This window comes from Ursus maritimus, unplaced genomic scaffold, assembly GCF_017311325.1.
Source record: "Ursus maritimus isolate PB19 unplaced genomic scaffold, ASM1731132v1 scaffold_21, whole genome shotgun sequence".
Taxonomy (NCBI): domain Eukaryota; kingdom Metazoa; phylum Chordata; class Mammalia; order Carnivora; family Ursidae; genus Ursus; species Ursus maritimus.
The window spans coordinates 49,592,432-49,613,872 of NW_024424564.1; the positions used below are offsets into that span (position 1 = coordinate 49,592,432).

A 21,441-nucleotide genomic window follows, 5' to 3' on the forward strand; every position below is an offset into this window, starting at 1 on the left:
CTCCTCAGCTCCCCCTTCTCTTCTCGCTAAGCCTTTGCTGCTCAGGCTCCCATGTGTGCGGGGGAGTGAGGAGGTGGGACGTGCTAGGAAGGGGCTGGGGGTTCTGGGGGAGAGTAGACCTTGAACTCCCTGTGCACACACACTCCCTGGCCCTGGGTACCCTTCAGTCCTGCTCCGTATACCATTTTACCCTCACCCTCCACGTATACTGGCACACTTCCTGTTAATTCTCCTGCTGGTCTGTGTATGTCTTATAACCAATCAATCAATAAGTCAGTTTCCACTTATTAAGCACACCTCTCAGGCTCTGTGCTGGGCCCTTCACATCCATCATCTTCTTAATCCTCACAACAGCCCAGTGAAGTAGGTGCTCTTATTTCTATTTTGCTGAGGCTCAGAGAGGTTAAGAAACTTGTTTAAGGTCACACAGCTGTAAAGTGATAGGATTCTAACCCAGGTCTGGCTGACCCCAAACCCACGTTCCTTTCCATTATTTGCCCCCCGAGTACCCACATGCCATGTATGGGGACTTTTTTCCATTTTTTTCCTTTTTTTTTTAATAATAATTTTTTATTATGTGATGTTAGTCACCATACAGTACATCCTTAGTTTTTGATGTAATGTTCCATGATTCATTATTTGCGTGTAACACCCAGTGCACCATGCAATATGTGCCCTTCTTAATACCCATCCGGCCTCGCCCAGTCCCCTACCCTCCATTTTTTTTTTCTTTACACACGAAGTATTTTTACTTTTTTCTTTTATTTCTCTTAAGTAGATCCCCAGAGGCACATTTTTTTTTTTTTTAAAGATTTTATTTATTTATGTGACAGAGAGACAGCCAGCGAGAGAGGGAACACAGCAGGGGGAGTGGGAGAGGAAGAAGCAGGCTCCCAGCGGAGGAGCCTGATGTGGGACTCGATCCCGGATCGCCAGGATCACGCCCTGAGCCGAAGGCAGACGCTTTAACGACTGCGCTACCCAGGCGCCCCCTTCAGAGGCACATTTATCATGGCAGTGCTGAAGTGTTAGCTGCAGGGCCCCTCACTTATGTGGTTCCTTTCCAAAGCCATGGAAGGCTCCCTGAGCAATTCTTTGTTTCTAATTTTGTGGTTTTTTTTTTTTAATGGGTCTTTTTTCTTAAATGGGAATCCCCACAAAACTAGGATTTACACCTATATGCCCTCATATCAACTCTCCAGTTTTGTTCTCTCACAGAGACCCAGAGAACACGGCATGCCTCTTCCCCACAGGCTGGGCCCCTTGCCACGCACGCGGTGTCCGCATGGCTCTGATGGAGCGCGTGCCGACGTTTGCACACTGTCCTTCCTCAGCCTGCTCAGGCCGCCGTGAGAGCTGTGGCCACTTTTCACTCCTCTCTGGGCCAGTCTCCTCCCATTTGGGGGAGGGCTTTGATTTGGGGGGACTGCTCAAAATTTATTCAGAGGCCCATTTGACGAACAAAGTGAACCTTGCAAATACTGTCTTTCCTAAGAATTCTGTCTTTAAGTCACTGATTTCTTAAGTCACTGGAGCTGGACCTTTGAGTCCTGCATCCTGGTTCCCCCACTTCCTGGGTGCTTCCCATACCTGTGAAATGAGATCAGCCCCTTCCCTCAAAGAGTCATTGTGCTTGGGATAAATGGTTCCAAGGGGAGTTGCAAGAAGGTTTAGCAATAGGACAGCCTCCTGGGAACACATATGGTAGTCTCCTAAGGGATTGCTTTACGAGACAACACAGTAGGACCTGCTTCTTTTAAAATTAACTGTGTTTTCACATACAGACGTTGTGCACTAAGCATTTATTAGACACCTCTGGGCACAGAGCACTGTAGGACCATAAAGTGGTTTGCACAGGTGGGGTGGTGCTGGCCTGTGTGGAGCCTTGAACACCAGGATGAGGTGACCTTTAAGTCAGGGTGTGACCTGCTGGACAGGGAGCTGGTGCTAGAGGTGGGAAGCCAGGAGGGAGGGTAGCAGTGGGGCCTGGCTGGTCAGTACAGGGAACAGTGATGGGCCCCGGTCCCTGACAGTAGAGAGGCAAGTGAGAGAGCAGGATGCGAGCCCCACCGTCCCAATCAGGGACACCCCCTCCCCCCCACACAGGGGACCTCAGCATCTCCTCTCACCATTTCTCACTTACTGGCTCAGGCTGCTCTTTCTTACCCAGATGGCGGCAGCTCCGGGCAACAGAAAGAGCCCCAGCCCTGCTCTCTGGCCCTGGCTCTGCCGCCGACCTGCTGTGTGACCTTGAACAAGTCACTACCCCCTCCGAGTGTCTGTTTTCCCCTCTGTGACATGAAGGACTGGGAGACTGCCCTTCTAGCTCAGCCATTTAGCCTGACAGATGTGCCTCCATCCTCCTGGGCTGACGTTTTCTTCTGTACTGAGCTGGCATTTCGTTGGCCCCGGCAGAGGAGAGGGTACCCACAGCCACATCCGCTTTGTTGAGGCTGGCAGGGTCAGGCTGTGAGCGTACCTGCATTGTCTGGGGTCCTGCATGTTTTGTGGGAAGGGATGCGAGAAGGGCAGAGGCTCCCCAACCAGGGGGACCTGGGCTGGCCTCTCGGTGCTGCCTGGGGCCTGCATCTGCAGGTTTGGTGTGTCAAGGTGTGGTCGTTCCCAGAGAACTGGTTTCTTGGGAAGAGGACAGCTGACTGGAGCTGGAGCTGGCCTGTTCTTTCTCAGCATCTGCACCCGGGAGAGCCTGGCTGTGGCCCTGGGGCAAACACAAGGCCTTCCTCCAACCCTTCCATCAGAAATGGAAGACGAACATGGTGTTGGTTTAGGGAGAAAAAACTGCTGTCCCCTTATCCCAATCTGCAAGGTGACATCTGAGGTCCGAGCTACAGAAGTCCATTCCTGGCATGATCTGTGGCCTTTGGCTCAGGCTCCTGGGGCCTCCATGAGTCTGAGACCCCTGGGCTCACCCAGACTTCGTACCCCTCTCCTTTTCCTGCTAGGTCGACACTACCCCTAAAGCAAGAAGAATATGAGGTGAGTGTCAGGTGCTGGGCTGCGGGAAGGTGAAGGGCAGGGGCGTCCAGGAGGTGGGGCGTGTAGAGGCCAGGTGCCAGGCCTCGGGCTGCATGAAGACCCTTGAGCCCCCTCTGCACCCTCTCCCTGGCAGGCCTTTCTGCTCAAGCTGGTGCAGAACCTGTTTGCTGAGGGCAATGACCTGTTCCGGGAGAAGGACTATAAGCAGGCCCTGGTGCAGTACATGGAGGGGCTGAACGTGGCCGACTACGCCGCCTCCGACCAGGTGGCCCTGCCCCAGGAGCTGCTGTGCAAACTGCATGTCAACAGGGCCGCCTGCTACTTCACCATGGTGAGCCTGACGCCCTCCCTTCCTCTCCTCTACCCCCCGGGCCCTGACCACCATGACCCCCAGGCCGAGGCAGGCTGGTCCCCCAGCGAGCTGCTGCAGGGCCGGCTCCTCCACCTCCTGTGCGAGTCTCACCGTCTACTCCGTGGCCCTCAAGCCCATGCCCCTGGAGAGCCTTCAAAGTACTAACACATGATACACAAAACGGTTTGTGATGATACTAAGCCCTGCCCCAGAGGAGTTGAGTTAGACTGTCAGGGTGGCCTGGGCATTGGCGGGAGTCTGTGGGCAGTCAGGGCTCAGAACCGCCAGCCTCAACCCCAGGCCTCTCCTGTTCCTCCCTCCTGGGCTCCCTCCCTCCCTCCTGTCTCCCCTGCCCCCTTGAAGCTCTGGCCTCTTGCTCCTGGACTCAGTCACTTGCCGGATCCTTTGGGAGGCTCTGCTGTGAGCTCCGTAGAGGACCCGGTAACACCTGTGCAGTGCAGGGTGGACTCTTCTGGATCAGCGCGTCTACCAGGTGCCTGGTCACACCCTTTTCTGTACCCTGAGCTGCCCACACGGTTTCCCTTCCTCTCAGAGGTGCCTTTATTACTCTCGGTCCATGGCGCTCTGAGCCGAAGGCAGATGTGGAAGTAGATGTGTCTGAAACACCACGCTCATCACTGTACAGTTTGAAGGCCCGGCGGCCCCAGTAGCCTGCCAGCGCCCGTGGGCAGCCCCTTCAGCTGGACTTGTGGATGCCCTTGACCAGAGTAGGAACGCCAGAGCGGTTTCCTGGAGCTCTGGAACCCCCCTCCCTGACCCCGGTTCTCCAGCATCCTCCATCTCTGCAGGGAAAGGGGCAGGAGGCCTGGGGGGGGAGGGGGTAACAGGTGCCGCTCGCTGAGCCTCCCGCTCCTCTCCGCAGGGCCTGTATGAGAAGGCGCTGGAGGACAGCGAGAAAGCGCTGGGCCTGGATGGCGAGAACATCCGGGCACTGTTCCGCAAGGCACGGGCCCTCAGTGAGCTGGGGCGCCACAAGGAGGCGTACGAGTGCAGCAGCCGGTGCTCCCTCGCACGGCCCCACGTGAGTGCCCTGCGTCCCCGCGCCCTGCGTCCCGGTGCTTCGAAGCCAGCTTCCTCCCCGGGACATGGACTCGCACATACTGATACGGACCCTGAGCTCTGGCTATGTTTCAGGCACTGCTGAAAACACACTGTGTGTGTTAACTCACTTAATCCTTGCGTCAGCCCTGTGAGGAAAATACTGTTACTGTCCCCATATTAAAGATGAGGAGAGAGGCATAGAGAGATAGGAACTTACCCAACATCACAGCTGGGGGTGGCAGAGCTCACCCTTGAACCCAGGCAGTCTGATTCTAGACTTGGCATCTTAACCTCTGTCCTAGGACGGTACAGGGTTGCAGTGGGACTAAAAGGGGTACCACATGTGCCAGGATCCTGATGTCCAGCCTGTCCCTAGGTGGAGGAGAGCCGGGGAATTGACCAGTAGTGAGCCTCGTTCGCCCTGGCCCACCCACGACCTGTGCCCCACCTCCCTAGCTGATGAGCTCCTGGAGCCCCAGGCCAGAGTCTTTACTAAGTATTTACTAAGCACCCACGAAATGCCCAGATCTGTGCCCTTCAGGGACCCAACAATCCACTGGGAGACATGGAAACAGCCCTGGGGTCTAGGCCTGGCTCCACCACTGACCCCCAGCATGACCTTGGACAAAACACTTCCCCTCTCTGCACATCAGCTCCATGTCTAGAACGCACCCCTCCTACTTTATCCCTGAAATAATGAGTATAAAAGGGCTCAGAAAAGGCTCGGTTCTTCCCAGGAGTGATCAGGATCTTGGAGGGCTCCCTCCCTGGAGGAAGGTGGGCTTGAGTGGGGCCAGAAGATACAGGAAGGATCTGCGTGGTCAGAACAGAGGGGAGGCCATGTGCATAGTGGTCCAGGATGTTGGTGTCAGAGAGCTGGGTTTGGATTCTAATCTTGAATCAGCCATCTACTAGCCATGTGACCTTGGGCACACATTGCTTAGTCTCTCTGAGCCTTGGTTTGTACCCCTGTCAAACAGGGGTGATAATATGCCATGCATCATTGGGCTATGAGAATGGAATCCGAAAATCATACAAGGCAGTTGGCACAAAGGCCAGGCACAATAAGTTCAGAAAACATTCACTGTTACTATGCTTTTTGTTTATTATTCATGCTTCTCCAATTCAGGTTAAAGATTTTATTTATCTGTTTGTCAGAGAGAGAGAGAGAGAGAGCATGTGCGCACAAGCAGGGGCAGCGGCAGGCAGAGGGAGAAGCAGACTTCCCGCGGAGCAAGGAGCCCGGTGCAGGATTCGATCCCAGCACCCTGGGATCATGACCTGAACTAAAGGCAGACTCTTAACCAACTGAGCCACCCAGGCATCCCTCTAATTCAGTTTAGTTCATAAATGAGATCCTCTCCCATGATAACAGTCCCTGAGCTGTACAGCATTTTCTAGTGTCTGTAGTGGGTCACATCCAAGTCTCATGTCTGCTGTTCATGGGCAGGCAGGTTGGCGTTTACCCCACTGTATGGGTGAGGACGCCGGGGCCCAGCGAGGCTGCTAGCTTGCCTAAAGAAAGGTCTCAGATGAGGACTTCTGACTCTCAGTTGGGGGACTCCCCCGCTTTTCAGTCTTTGTTGGCAAATTCTGGCTGAGCCCTGCTCTGCGCTGGGTGCTGGGGACCAGAGATGACTAAGGCTCCGGCCCCGGGCTCCAGGAGCTCATCAGCTAGGGAGGTGGACCGAGGCACAGGTTGTTAACAGCATCCTCATTGCCCCTTAGGTGCCTGGACTATAGGCACCGTTTCTTTGTTTATTGGTGGGTGTCCCTCACTGGACTGGAGCCTCCATGAGGCCCAGGCCCTGTCTTCCCTGTGACGGTGGTGTCCCTGGCTCCTAGCCCTTGCCTGGCACGTAATGTGCATACAGTGATACAGCCTTGGAGGGAGGAAGGAATGTTGGGTGCTGGTACTGAGCACTAACCGTGGGCCAGCCATGTTCCAAACTTCCCACATTCTTACTCCTATGGGCCTGGGCACCACCCACATGTCCTCTCTTGCAAAAGAGTTCCAAGACGCTGCGTGGTGAAAGAAGCCAGTTGTAGAACAATAGGTACGATGTGATCTGACTTATGTAAAAAAAAGGAGAAGATCCTCACAAAGCAAAACCGAGCATCCTTTGTAGGTCTATGGGAACATATGTAAATTCCTAGAAAAGATCAGTAAGGAAGCAGATCAGAACGCAAGGCCTGCTCCCCCCGGGGAGGAGCCTAGGGTGAGGGTGGGGAGGGGGGTGATCCAGGGGAGTGCTTGCTCTCTCTGCAACATTTTAGCTCTCTACAGTGACACTACGACTTGCTGAGTTCTAGAAATAAAAAGATCATCTTAACTAAATTCCAAAATAAAAATTGTTCCTTTCCCCTCCCCACAGTAAAAGGACAAAGAGAAGAATGAGTTCTGGTTCAGCCCCACCATGCACAAGCTGTGTGACCTGGGCAGCAGCGACCCCTCCTGGGACCTCACTCCCCAGTAACATGGGGTAGCAGTGGACATCCCCCCCCCACACACACACATATACCCTGCACAACCCCCCGGAAAGGCTGCTCAGGGTCTCCGGAGCAGAGCCCTGGGAGCTAGGGCAAACTAACACCCTCCCCCCGCCCCGTGTCTTGCCTTTCCAGGATGAAAGCGTAACTCAGCTCGGTCAGGAGCTGGCTCAGAAGCTTGGGCTTCGAGTTCGGAAAGCATATAAGAGGCCCCAGGTCGGTGGGCTCTGGGCGCTGAGGGGGCGGGGGTGGAGATGGGGAGGTCTGATGGGGGACCAGGCACCCTCAGGCAGAAGTGGGGGGGGTGGCCAGGGCCGGGTCAGGACAGAGGGGAATGATAACAGGTGATCTTCTCTCTCTGTTGGCTGGAAGCCCTGGACTGACTTCCAGAACCTTTTGGAAAAGGAAAGAACAGCCAAAGCTTTCAGTTCACCTTAGACGCCAGCTGCTGAAGCCTGTTCCCTCCCGTGCTCTGGCCGACTTCAGCGCCCCAGAGGTGGCCTGAGTTGACACTGGTGTCCTTCGGCCTTATGTTCTCAAACAACCTCTGTAGGCGCGTGTTGGAGACCTTGGCATCTTTCAGAGCCACTTTTATTCATTTGGCACCTCTTTTGTGTCAGAAAGCTGCATGGGAGAGAGGGTGTGGCCCCAGAGTCAGCGACCTTGCACAGCTTCGGTCTCCCTCCCCTGGGGTCTCTACATCTGGGACATCGGGATAATTATGCCCACCTCGGGGTTCGCGGAAGGATCGAAATGAAGGAATGTTTGGTGTGAAACCTGGCACAGTGCCTGGCACACAGTAGGAGCATGTATGTGGAAGTCCTCTGCCTGGGTCCCAGTTACAGGAAGAAAATGCCCGAATCTGACCCAGAGACAGGGCAGGTAACTTCGGGCAGGCCAGGGGCAGGGAGCCTTAGCGTACTACAGACCCCAACTGCTTGTGTCGGGGCCCCTCTGCTGCCCTGGCTGATGGGACCCGGAGCGTCTTTCCAGAATCCTCATCTCCTCCCACTTCTCTAATCTCTGCAGGAATTGGAAACATTTTCTCTGCTCAGTAATGGCACTGCGGCTGGCGGGGCAGATCAGGTAGGATGGGGCCTGGACCCCAAGCACCCTTTCTGCCTCCAGTACCAACCTGTCGTGAGAGCTTTGGATTCACTCTGTGGGGCACAACGACCCCAGCAGTGGGTCCAGGGCCATCAGACTGAGGGTTGGGCTCAATCTGTCCTAGTCTGCACCCCTGTGAGCCAGGCACCTGCCCTGGGAAGAGGGGTGACTGACACCCTGGGCCTGGGCCAGACTCAAGGATAGCTCTGGGACGCACAGCACCTCCACCTCTTAAGAGGGACCTCCTGTGACCACAGGGGCAAAGTGTGGGGACAGGCTGTGGCCGCTGTTGACGGGCAGGTGGCCTAGTCCCGATGACCTTTCTGCTTCCTCACCCCTACCCTTCCTGCTGTTATTGCTTTCCTCCCCAATGGCCTTTCTGCATCTAGGCCCCCAGGGCTCTAAGGTCCTCCCTCCAACCTACTGTACTTTCTCTGCTTTTCCATTTTCAAGACCCAGCTAAAGCACACACCCCTACCAAGGCCCTTCCTGGGACCCCTGCCCAAGTGACTGCTGGGGAGAGGCGCAGAAGTGGGGGCTCCCATAGAGAGGAGCCCAGCCTGTCTCTGTGCAGGCTGTTCTTGAGCAGAACCTTCACCTCTGAGCCTCAGATTTCGAACCTGTGAAATGAGGGTGTTCTGTCCATCAGCCAGAACAAGGGAACGTGCCCTGAGAAGTGTGGCGCCCGCGGGAGCCGTGAGGAGCAGTAACTGCTGATAGTTCAGCATTATCCTAGGTTTTGCATGTCCCCACTCCCAGGGCCAAGACCCTTGTACAACCCTGGCTCATCTTGGGGGTGGTGGCAGGACCCAGCGCACACACTGGACTCCCCCACTGCTCACCACACATGCTCAGCTGGACTTTGAGGCTTTTTGGAAGACAGGGGACAGGTTCTAGGAGCACTGATGAAGGCTGGGGTCCTTTCTCCTTGTTGTACATAAGGGGAGACTGAGGCACAGAGCAAGGAGGGGACTTGGCCCACATCACAGAGCAAGGCGGCGGCAGGCCTGGCTGCCTTCCAAGTGTACGAGGCTTTTATTCATTCACTCAGCAAACTCCCAGGGAACCCCTTCTTGGCCTTGGGCTGGGTCAGGCAGGCACGGCCTTGTCCTTGGGGACTTCCGGGTGCCACGGGAGGCAGGTGTGGATCTCCTCATGGATTGTAACCAGAAATTTGGGGGCCTGGCACATATTACATGCTCAAAACTAAACAAACACATTTTGCTATAACAAAGTGCCATGGACTGGGCAGCTTGTAAACAACAAATTCATTTCTGGCAGTTCTGGAGACTGGGAAGTCCAAGATCAAGGTGCTGGCAAGTTTGGTATCTGGTGAGGACCTGCTTCCTGGCTCACAGATGGCACCTTCACATGGCGGAAGGGCTGAGGGAGCTCTCTGGTGTCTCTTTTATAAGGGCTTCACCCTCATGACCTAATCACCTCCCAAAGGCCACACCTCCTAATACTATCTCCTTGGGGGGTTGGATTTCAACATGAATTTGACATATGTTGAAGATTTGGCAAATATTCAGACTGTAGCAGTGAATGAATGACTGAAGAATTGCAGATAATTCCACAATGCCTCAAGGGAGGTACTACTTACCCCTATTACAAAGAAGAAACCAAGGCCCAAGAAGTTAGATGACTTGCCTGAGTTCACTGAGCCTGGGACTTGGAACGTGGTAAACAACACATTCGTGGTTCCTGCCCTCAAAGGGTTCACAGTCCAGGGCAAATGGATACCAACCTGATAATTTCTGGTTACAAACCATCATGAGAGCAGTAAAGGCAAAGTATGGGGAGCCACAGGGCCACTGAAATAGGGAGGCCTGATTTAGATTGGTCATCAGTGACTTCAAATGAGACCTGAATGTTGAGGAGTAGGGGGACGGGGTGCTGGTAAAACTGCATTTCAGACAGGGGATCGTATGTGCAAAGGCCCTGAGGCTAGGAGGAGCTCAGAGAATGGGAGGAACCAGGTGGAGGGGAGGCAGGGCCCTAGTGGGGCTGGAACGGTAGATAGAAGCCAGACCACCTCGCCCCTGGGGAGGAGCTGAGTCTTCATCATAGGAGTGTTGGGAAGGCATTGAAAGGGAAGAGTATTGATTCTGTTGATTAATTCAGAAGGGATTTATTGAGGGCTCCTATGTACCCAGCATAGAGTTGATTGAGGCACTGGATGTACAGCAGAGGGACAAACAGCCAAGGAGCCCCATCCTCGTGGAACTTGCAGTGTAACTGGAAGAGACAACAAACGTGATCAGTGCTGTGGAGACGGGGGCTGGGGAATGCTGGGGCAGTGGGGGGGGGGGCGGTTGCAGTTTTAAACAGTGAGCAGAGAAGACCTCAATGAGAAGGAGACGCTGGAGCAAAGACCTGAAGATGAGGGATATGCCTTGAGGAGGTCTAGGGGAGCAGGCAGAGGGAATGGCCAGTGCCAAGGCCCTGAGGCAGGGGTGTGCCCAGTATGTGGGGAGAACAGCCAGGAGGCGGGGGCAGCTAGAGACCAGGGTGCAGGGCTCCTCTTTCTTCTTGCCATAGGTGATAGGGAGGCAGGGAGTTACTCAGGCAGATCTTAGAGTTCTTGGTTATCAAGGGCTCTTGCCTCAGTCCTGGAGCTGAAGAAACTGGGGTTCCCTTCCGTTTTCTGCTGATAGTGGTATGACTGCGCCTCATAAGACTATGCAGGGGTGACCCTGGCTGAGTATGTGATGGGATGTCCCTGTTCCTTCCTTCCCTTCCCACAGTGACTGCCCTGGTTAAAGCCACATCCCACTTGGGCTAGCCTCCCCTTCCTGTACCCCAAGGTGAACTCTGACAGTCAGACCTCTAGGTCTCTCCCCAGCATAGAGACCCTCAGCGGTTATTAATTAAAGTGTCTGTTTAAAATTAATCAACTCCGGATGCTCTTGCCTGGCATTTAGGCTCCCCGACAGTCTAGTTCCGACGCCCCTCCCCGTCCGCACCTCCTACTCATGCCCTGGACTGTGTGCGTGCATTTCTGCCGGGCTCTGCGACAAGCTCCTCCGAGAGCAGGACTGTGGGTTCCTCTGTCCTGTGCCTCCACGTGGCACCCTTTGGAGTCAGATAGGTCAGGTCTCTGCTCACTGGTGCCGTGACCTAGAGGAAATGGTCTGTCTCTGAGCTTTGGGTCCCCCTCTGTAAAACCAATGATTGTGCTCAGTTCCCAGGGTGCTTGTGTGGATGACATGAAGGCAGCCTGGGAAGCCAGCAGCCTGGCACCCCGGGCAGGGTTGGGGCCCCTCCCCGTCCCGTTCCAGCCCAGCCCACAAGTCTTTCCTCAGGGTCAGGGATGGGGGAGCCTCCAGGCTCCTCCCAGGCCAGTGCCTGAGTGTACAAGGAATCCGCCGCTCCTCGCAGCAGGCAGGGCCGCAGCAGCTGTGGCTGGGATGCCCGGCTCCACAAGGGCCACCCCTCGGTGTCCACTGAGTCTGCCGCCAGGGGACCACAGATGGTGGCACACACGGCACTGGGCACCCTGGCCACGGCCAAACCATTCACCCACCCCTGCAACCATGCTGGAGCCCCCACCACGTGCATAGGGCCAGGGCTGGTCATGGGGCTGGGGATCCGTGAGGAGCCCAAGCAGAGTGGGCTCCACAGTGGAGATCAGATCAGATCCTGCTTCGGGGTCCAGCATGGTGCTGCACACCTGCACACACACACACACACACACACTCACACACACACGCACGCACACACACACAGTGGCCTAAGGATACACGGAGTGGGCTGAGGGGAGCGTGCCAGCCAGATCCCCTGCCCTGGAAGTTTTACACAGACATCGCGTGTGAGCCTGGCCGCAGGCACCCCTGCGGGACTCTCCAGCACCTGAGTCCCCATCATTCAGCCAACCGGTCATTCCACGTGTGTGCCTGGGCGTGGAGACTCCTGAGCTGTACCCACAGGGAGCTTCGTGGGACCCAGAGATGAGACGGGCAGGCATGGTGTCCGTGCCAGGGCTTGGCAGTGTGAGGGGCAAGACAGTGAGTTCAAGGAACAGATAGAACCTGAGGTGGCCTTGTTTGGAGAGGACTTCACAGGGCCCGCGTGGCAGGATTCGGGCGGGTGGAGAGGAGGGAGCAGAGCTCAAAGCCAGAGAAACAGCTGGAGCGCAGGCCGAGAGGCAGGAGAGGGAAAGGCGTACCCTAGACCCCGAGACTAGTTCTCCCCATGGGGTTTGGAAGAGCCTGGGCTCTGGAGCCGGGCGTGTGTTCTGGGACGGGTCTTGAGTGCACCCTTATCTGAGGTGGCCCCGCCACCTCTCGGGGAGCCGCTGGTCCCTGCCACGTTGTGGTGGCTGTAGGGAGACAGTGGGTCCTCTAGGAAAGCCACCGGCATGAGGCCCATCAGAGGGGTGCTCCATCAACCTTGTTGCTATGTGCGTGTCCCTAGCAGGGAAGGGCAGGGACGGACGAGCCTAGCAAGATGGGCTGGAGCTGGGTGGCGGGCAGGGGACCTGTGAGCCATGGACACACTGGGCAGGGAGACGCACAGCTGTCCCTGGCGTTGTTCATCTGGTACCTCTTCTCCCGCCTCACATGGTTTATGTGCTCACCGAGAGAGCAGCAGTTCTGACCCAGCACGGCAGCCTTGGTTTGTGCAGCCAAACAGCCCCGAGACACTGAACTGCCCATCTTTGCCATGCCAGGCCTGAGAAGGGGTTCTGTGCAGGTGGGGTAGGGAGTGCAGAGGCCTGGGGCTGGGGTTGGGGCTGACTCCGGAGTCCCGAGTCAGACAGCCCCTCTCTGGCCCAGGAGTGGCAGCCTCCCTGGACCCCTGGACCGACATCTCCTCTCTGCAGTGGTGGGGGGGTGGGGGGACAACACCTTGCAGGGCACCTGGACCAAGGGCCGAACGTGATTGGCCACGAAGTGCTGGCCCGGGTGGCAAGAGGCAGGGCCCCAGGATCCCCCTGCGATCCACGGGATGGGAGGGCTAGGAGGGAGGCTCTGGTCCTCCTGCCGCCCTCGGCGGGCGCACAGAGGAAATGGGCTCACCTGGGGCCCTGCCAGGGAAGGAGGACTTCAGCTGGACCATGCAGGACTCAGAGAAGGGGAGGATGTGCCAGGATGGAGGAATGAGTCAGGCCCCAGCCAGGGGGGGACACGAGGTGGGGGAGAGGTGGCAGGCGAGTCTGTGGGGCCAGAATGTGGAGGCTAGTGACAAAAGTGCCCAGTCCATCCAGGTCAACCTCCTAACAGACACAGAAAGCACTTTCTAAGTTCTACGCAAATGTCGAGTGATTTCAAACCTGAAACAGTCCTAGAATGCGGGTGACCGTACCATCCTTACTCTACAGGTAAGGGAGTGGGCCCAGGGAGGATGAGCTCCGGCCCAGCTTTCCCTCCAACAACAGGTCCACCTGCAGCAGTGGGATCCCACCTGGGTTCATGCAGCCTGGGGCTGTAATGGGGGGGGGCGGATAGGGACACTAGTGATTTGGGAAATGGCACTTTTGTCTTTGAGCTGCGAGCTATCCTCCCTAGGGTATGGACCCTATCCTATGATGGATAAGGAAACTGAGGCTCAGAGGTTCTGTCTCTTTCCTCCCAGGGTACCCCTCCAGCAAGAGGCAGATGGGAGATTTATCTGACCCCACTCCCCCTGCCTCCTGGCCCCTCCCCGTCCAGCCCTGTGCTTAATTCCATGGACAATAGTTCTGGGGGTGGGACGGGCACCATGGCCTTCCTGGCCCATGTCTGCCTGACCCTCTGTGTCCTTCCTCTCCACAGGGAACTTCCAATGGATTGGGGTCCATAGATGACATAGAAACAGGTAATATCCCTGATTTGAGGGCACAGTGCGGAGATGGGTCCCCAGCCCCAGCCTGAGGGCTCCCTGCCCTAGCGACTCCCTGAAGCATGAAAGAAAATATTGGGTCTAGGAAACCCCACTCCCTCTCAGGAAGGAAAGGGTGGGGGTCTGCCACACAGTAGGGTAGCGCTGACCTCGTGTCGTCCTCCGCTGCAGGCCAGCACCTCCCCCAACTTGGAGTCCCCTTCTCTTCCTCACTGGCTTCCAGGAAGAGTCACACTTACCAAGTGTCCCTTAGAGAGGGCATTGCTTCTGCCCAGGTAGGATATTCAGGCACTGAGCCACGTTCATTCGAGAGATATCGCAGGACTGAGGGACCCTCTCCTGCTCTGCAGTGGCCATCCTTCACTGTGCCTGGGCCTCCAGCCATGGAGTCAGGCCAGCGGAACAGACAGGGTTCCTGACAACGAGCTAGAGAAAGGAAGGAAGGTGTTGTATGAGGACCCTAGCTCCCCCATCACCAAGCAGGACTCCCTGTGGCTACTGATCCCACCCTCCCATCCACAGACTGCTACGTGGACCTGCGAGGCTCCCCAGCCCCTCTCCCCTCAACCCCCACGATGCCCCTGTTCCCTCATGTTCTGGACCTGCTGGCCCCCCTGGACAGTAGCAGCAGGGCCCTCCCTGGCACTGAGAGCCTGGACGACTTTTCTGACGGGGATGTCTTTGGGCCAGAGCTGGACACCCTACTGGACTCACTGGTGAGACGTGTTGCCACCCTTCAGCTCCCCTGAACCCCTCCCCCACCTAGGACCCCAGCACATTCATCCTCCTGTCCCACAAGGTGTGGAGGGAAGGTTCCATCCCCGTGTCACAGTTGGAGAAACTGAGGCCCGCGGAGGGAAAGGGACCTGCTTGGGGTACAAACACGGAGCTCTAGAATGTACAGCCAGAGGGACCATAAAGATCCCTGGCTCCACGCGCGGGACGGGTGGGGGCTGAGGCACAGAGGGGTTGGCTTGCCTGGGGCCTGCAGTGCCTGCCCCTGCCCAGGCCTGGGTGGTCACGTTCTCCTCCAACCCCTCCTTCTGTTCCCCACCTCACAGTCCCTGGTCCAGGGTGGCCTGCCCGGCAGCGGTGTGCCCAGCGAGTTGCCCCAGCTGATACCCGTGTTCCCCGGTGGGACCCCACTGCTGCCACCTGTAGTGGGTGGGTCCATCCCCGTCTCCAGCCCACTGCCCCCGGCCTCCTTTGGTCTCGTCATGGACCCCTCCAAGAAGCTGGCCGCCTCTGTGCTGGATGCCCTCGACCCTCCAGGCTCGGCACTGGACTCCCTCGACCTGCTGCCGTACTCGGATACGCGGCTGGATGCCCTCGACAGCTTTGGGTCGACCCGTGGTGCCCTGGACAAGCCCAACTCCTTTGTGGGTAAGGCCTGGGTGGGCACGTTCACCCCCACCCCCTTGACAGTTTTCAAAGTACCACCGCATCTCCAGTCTCTGGGGAGTGGAGTTGGGATTCCAGCTCTATTCAGCCAAGGTCCGGGCCCTCTCTCCCCACTGTGGTCGAAGGCCACCGTCTCTGAGTTGCCGTGTCTCCTGCAGTGCTCAGCATAGCGTGGGGCTGAGGCCAGAGGGGCTGGGTGTCTTGTTCAAGATCAAACAGCAGAGCTGGGATAGTCCGGGACTCTGGACTTGCCGTGTGGTGCTCTCTGCCCAGCCTTCTGGGGCCCTGGGGTTGCCACGCTGGAAGGGTCCCAGAGGGATGATCCTGAGGCTGGGGGAAGGGGTTGCCAGGCCACAAGCTCCTTCAGCACCACTCTGAGCGGGGTGCTGGGAACCCAGAGAGGAAGCAGACCTGTCTGGGCCCTTGCAGGACCAGCTTTCAGACAGTCAGACCTAGCCCATGGCTGTCGTGGCTCAGGGGGATTCACAAGGCCGCAGGAGCACAGATGTGCCTCACTCAGCCCTGGAGCCAAAGGGAGACTTCCTGGAGGAGCCGGTGGCTGAGAAGAGGTCTTAAAGGAGAAGTCCTCTGCTGGTGGGGGAAGCAGTATGACACAGGCTTGCATGGCGGAGGGACTGGCCAATGAGCAAAGTCGTCAGCCAGAGGGGAGCATGGGTTGGGGGCCTTGAAGACCTGAAGCCAGTGTCAGAGGACCTTTGAGCCACCCTGAGAGCTTGGGCTTTCTTCCAGGGGCAGTGGGGGCTGCAGCAGGTATAAGGACAGGGCACACATGCTCAGGCTGGGACATTGCCCTGTCCCTGGGCAGAGGCCTTGAGGGTAGAGTCAGGGGGTCAGCACGAGGAGTAGAGGATGTGTGGCCTGGGTGGTCTGTACGAGTTATAAATGCATACGAGAACGTCCTCAGAGGACTTCTCACCCCTTCCGAGCAGGGCAGGTGACCCCTGTATCTTCTTGCCCAGAGGAAACCAACTCACAGGACCATCGTCCCCCAAGTGGTACTCAGAAACCAGCCCCCTCGGTGAGTACTTGGCGCAGGTCCGTGACCGGGTACCCTGTGCCCTCTCGGGTGGAAGGGAAGTAGCTGTGGGCTCCAGAGTAGAGGTGGGCCTTCTGCGTGGGATGAGGTGCGGCATTCCCCAAGGAGAGGCACCCTCAGAGTGGATGGGCCAGAGATGGTCTCTCCCTAGCCCTTCCAAATGGAGCCACATGCTGGGAGGGTGAGCTGAGGACATGGCCCAGCCCCTGTCTGACAGAAGAGGACATTGAGGCTCAGAGGGGTTAAGTGACTTCTCCAGGGTCAGTAACATCCCTGTTCTTGGGACTCAGCTGGGTTCTGAGTTTAGGAGAGCCCTTGGGCGGGTGGCAGGCAGCCTGCACTCTGGCCTCAGCCTAGACACTAGCTAGGTGGCCCTGGGGAAGTAACCTAACCTCTCTGAGTCTTGCCTTTGTCCCCATCTGCTGATGCCTTGGGGGCTTGGGAGATGGAGGCTGGGAGTGGGGAGGGCATGTGCATTGGCCTCAGTTGGAGCCATTCCTGTTTCTCTGCTTTCATGTCGGGCTTTTGCTCAAGGGAAGGTTCTGGGCCAAGATCACTGTCACCCATGCACCCCCACTAGGCTCGTTCAATCCCCATGTTATACATTCTTGGATCATGTTATAAGGAATTCCCTGGCCAGGAGGGTAGGAGAAAGGGGAGGGTGCTGGGCTACAGTTCTGCTCTCGGATAGGATGGGGGGGTCATAGAGCCCCCCAGCCTCTGGTGCCCAGGCTGGCTCTGGTGACTCCAGCCATGGTCCAGTGCCCAAGATGGCCAACGTCCTCCCATTGCAGCCAGAGCCCTCCATGCCCAACACTGCCTTGCTTATCAAGAACCCCTTGGCTGCCACCCATGAGTTCAAGCAGGCCTGCCAGCTCTGCTACCCCAAAACAGGTAATGTCACACCTTCATACTCCTCTACTCCTCTGCCCAGAGATACTAGGAATCCAAGAGTGTAGCCTCCCAGGATGACAGAACCGTAGTGTATCAGTCAGAGATAAGTGTGGGAAAAAAGGAGCCCCTCCGGGTATTTTGAGCAGGTGGGAGGTGGGGAGGTGTAGAACATGGGGTTTGGGGGCTTTCAAAATTGCCAGAAAGGCTAGAGGAGCAGAAGCCAGGAGTCTCCACTGGCCTCTAGGCTGCTCCTCCAGAAGCCAAGGACCAGAGTTGGATTGTGCTGCTCTCACACCGGGGTCAGGGGCTGCTGGACCCTCTGGCCTGTATGACAGCCGCCCACAGCCCAGAGGCTGGTGCCCGGCCATGGAGTGGAGTCCAGCTGGCTGCTGCAGGAACACATTAGCCAGAGGAAATGTAGCCCCCACACCTCGTGCCACCTTCCCCTCACAGTCCACTTCTCCCATGAGTGCATCTCCCTGGGTGAATGCAAACCTGGCCTGGAGCCCAGATGGCAAAGGAGTCTGGGAAATGTAGTTCCTAGAGTCCCAGCCCCCAGATCCAAGGGAGGCAACAGAAACAGTTCAGAATGATGCCCAATGCTGGGAGACAATTTTCAGCACACCTGGAATCTCAGAATTCTAGTCTAAGACTCCTTGGCCAGAATCCCTGAAGAGTTAGTGTGATATTGCCTTGGGATGCTGGGGTTAAAAATCCTAGCAGTCTAGAATTCTCCATCTCAGGGCTATTAGAGTTGACAGGACCTTAGAGGTTGTCTAGTTGTCGTCCACTTCAGGGCCTCCCCTTCATTCCCCGGCCACATGCATGTCACCCGAGAGTTATCCCACCAAAGCACTCATGGACTTGCAGGGGCGGGGAGCAGGGCGCCATCTTGTTGGGTGGCTGTGCCCGTGATGAAGTTCTTCCTCACACGGACCTCAGACTGCTTCCCCAGTCCACACGCCCGCTGCCTCGTATGCCCTATGAACTGCCGTGCAGCTGGTGCTGGAACAGCAGTGTCATACGGGGTCCCCACAGGGCTATTTCCCCATCGTCAGTGGGAAGGAGGCCCTGGGTCAGACACTTGGCAGGAGCGGGGCTGGGAGGGTGAATCCAAATAGCGCCCTTCCAGGCAGGACAAGAAAGGGGCGGGCCTGCTCTCTGCCAGGAGCTATCTTCCTCATTCCTTCTAGGGAAACACTAAAATGTCTGGCTCCCTGGAGAGTCAGAGTGGTGATGGAAGGGGTAGGTAGAGGGGGCTTCCCCTCAACCCGGGCCCCCTGTCTCTAGGGAGCACTTGGCTAGGAAGGGTGTGGCAGGAGCCGGCGGGAGGCCTGGCTGATGGAGGTAGGGCCCACTGCTTGGGTGCCTAGCTGTCACCCTTCAGCCCTCCACCTGAAACCTGTCTCTGTCCACGCATCCCCACAGGGCCCAGGGCGGGCGACTACACCTACCGCGAGGGCCTTGAGCACAAGTGCAAGCGGGACATACTGCTTGGCCGGCTCCGGAGCTCTGAGGACCAGACCTGGAAGCGGATCCGGCCCCGGCCCACCAAGACCAGCTTTGTGGGCTCCTACTACCTGTGCAAAGGTGGGTGGGCTGCGGCAGGGGCGGGCAGCGTGGCCGGGGCCGAGCTCCTCTCAGCTGTGGCTCTGCTCTTTGTCACCGGTAGAAGGAGGGGGACATTCATCGAGGATGAATCCCACGTCAGAAGGAGCATCTAGCTCCCTTGACCGCTCCACAGACCCAGGGGCGGGGGGGCTGGAACATTCGGGATGTTCTATTCCAGCTGAAGCCCTTACCAAGTGTGAGGGTCGGGCGGTGCGCGGAGAGCAGTTGCTGTCGGGGCTGCAGGGTCCCGAAGGGCTGTGGGAAAGGTGTGGGGAGAATCCGTGTAAAGCACATAAGACGGGTACATAGGATAGTAAAAGTCTTGATAAATATTAGTTTTTAAATATTATTGTGTTATTGTTGTCCCCACTTCTGGCTCACGTCAATGTGGCCAGTATTTAATGGTCATTTGTCGCGTACCTTATTTGCCAACTTTGATTTCCCCAAGCAAGCGTCTTGGTGCAGTCTTCATGGCTCTGTGCAAACAGGACATTGTTAAGTGCTTTATGGTGTTGCCTTTCTGTACCCACCATCACTCATCCTCACAACTCCGGGCTATGAAACTGAGCCTTCGGGAGGCTCCGCCTTTGTCCCCCCACCCAGCCGGTGGCAGTAGCCCCAGGCTCTCTGGAACAGCTCGCTGTTTTCCCAGCAGGATCTTAAGGACATGTTGCTTCTGGGCTTGAAGGTCTCAGCTCTCCCCTGGCCAGTGTGGATGAAGTCCAAATTCTGTGAGGCTTACAAGCCCCCCGTCTGCCCTCACCACTCCCCAAATACGCAGAACTCGGACTCCTTCGCACACTCCTTTGAACTTGATCAAGTGGCACCCAGATCTTGGGAAGCCATTCCCTACAGGGTTCCCCGCTGGGTGCAGAGCTGGTTCTCGCACAGAGCAGTCGGTGGTGATCGTCTGTGCATGGGCCCCCTTGTCCTTGTGTGCCAGCAGCCTGGCAGAGGGATGGGGCAGGGCAGACCTAGAGAGAGTGTGAGCAGGGGAGAGAAAGAAAAACAGTTTCCACCACCAGGAGATGGCAGGGCTCAGGGTTGTGAGCCTGCTGCCCTCCCAACTCCCTGGTCCCCAGGGGTTTTTTGTTTTGGGTTTTTTTTGTTTTGTTTTGTTTTAAAGTAGGTTCCACACCCAACATGGGGTTTGTACTCACAGCCCCAAGATCAAGAGTTGCCTGCTCTACTGACTGAGCCAGCCAGGCGCCCCTGGTCCCCAGGGGTTTTATTTATTATTTCACTTAATCCCCACAACAGCCCAGTGTTCTCTGTTTATGGGACAGACAGCTGAGGAATAACGGGGAATCCTAGCCCAGGACTGCTGGATTCCGAGGCCCAGGCCCTTAACCAATGCTATTTTCCTGGTGAATAATAAGAATAAAACCCCTTATGTTTATGTGGAGGCTTGTATTCATCTACAAAGCCCTTCGTCCCACTTCTCATCCTGCCTGACCAAGGATGAGGCCAAGGCGGCTTCGTGGGGTGGTCGAGTGGGATGACTGCATGCTTTGTAGATGGAAAATGCAGGTGCCCCCTTCAACACAGGTGTAGAGCAAAGAAGGGTCCTGGCCTGGGAAGGGCTTTCCCCAACTTGGCCACTCGGCCCCTCCTGAGTCCCGAGGAGCAGGCCTGCTGCAGTGGAGGTCCTGGGGGCTCTGCAGGCTGCCGTCCCGCCTGGCAGAACGTGTGTCCTGTTGCCTCTTTGCAGACATGATTAACAAGCAGGACTGTAAGTACGGGGATAACTGCACCTTCGCCTACCATCAGGAGGAGATCGACGTGTGGACAGAGGAGCGGAAGGGTACCCTCAACCGCGACCTGCTCTTTGACCCGCTGGGGGGCGTCAAGCGCGGCAGCCTCACCATCGCCAAGCTCCTTAAGGAGCACCAGGGCATCTTCACTTTCCTCTGTGAGGTACCCGCGCCCCCGCCCCACTCACCTGCCACCTTCACGGGCGATGGCACAGTTGGGGCTGGGGGAGGGGCTCCCTTATCAAATGTCAGTCCTGGCACCTGGGGGTTTGGGAGGCCTGACTTTAGAATCAGTAGGTCCTTAGACTGCCAGCAAGGGCCATAGGCCCTATCTTGCTAAAGAAAGAGAGAAAATCATTCCCACTCTTTNCGGATGGCCATCAGAGGCTCTGTGGGTACTCATCCCCCCCACGCCTCCTTGTCTAGCTGTGCTGGCTCCGATGCCCAGTACGCCTTCCTGCCCACTTCCCTGTGTTTCTGCATCTTGGGCCCTCCGCAGCTCAGCTCTGATCCCAGCAGCTCCAGCAAGTTGTCCTTAATTCCTTCCCCGGAGCTGCCACAGCAGACCCTGCCGGCCCCCTGCTTCCCTGCCTGATCAGAGCATGGTGAGGGCAGTAACGGCGTCAGGTCCCTCTCCGTGGAGCCAGAGCTCTGGACCCGGGTTGCTGGCAGGGTTGGTGCGGCTCAGCCCAACCTTGACCCGTTGCACAGCCAGCCCTTCCCCCCAACTCTCAGAGCAGGTGAACTGGCCGCTCCCTTCGGAGCTCCCAGCCAGCAGCTGCGTGTACTTTACAAAGCACTTGCGGTTCTGTTATGTCCTTTCTGAGCTTCACAGTGAGCCTGTGGGACAGCAGGTGTGGTCACCCCAGTTTCCCGTTGAGGAAACTCAGGCT

The 21,441-nt window shown here is 57.0% G+C and overlaps 1 protein-coding gene across 4 annotated transcripts in view; it reads left to right on the forward strand.

Annotated features, from left to right (window-relative positions):
- ZC3H7B (zinc finger CCCH-type containing 7B) overlaps window positions 1-21,441 on the forward strand; it is a 56,617-nt gene that overhangs the window by 22,526 nt on the left and 12,650 nt on the right. For 2 of the 4 annotated variants that reach the window (XM_040637592.1, XM_040637593.1), the window contains 12 exons: window positions 2,964-2,997; window positions 3,131-3,328; window positions 4,233-4,391; window positions 7,037-7,117; window positions 7,931-7,987; window positions 13,765-13,807; window positions 14,354-14,547; window positions 14,893-15,214; window positions 16,183-16,271; window positions 17,084-17,183; window positions 18,612-18,773; window positions 20,506-20,711. In XM_040637592.1, the coding sequence (XP_040493526.1) occupies window positions 2,964-2,997; window positions 3,131-3,328; window positions 4,233-4,391; window positions 7,037-7,117; window positions 7,931-7,987; window positions 13,765-13,807; window positions 14,354-14,547; window positions 14,893-15,214; window positions 16,183-16,271; window positions 17,084-17,183; window positions 18,612-18,773; window positions 20,506-20,711 (1,645 nt within the window). The remainder of the gene's footprint in view (window positions 1-2,963; window positions 2,998-3,130; window positions 3,329-4,232; window positions 4,392-7,036; window positions 7,118-7,930; window positions 7,988-13,764; window positions 13,808-14,353; window positions 14,548-14,892; window positions 15,215-16,182; window positions 16,272-17,083; window positions 17,184-18,611; window positions 18,774-20,505; window positions 20,712-21,441) is intronic. The other 2 variants (XM_040637594.1, XM_040637595.1) reach the window with 1 other exon arrangement.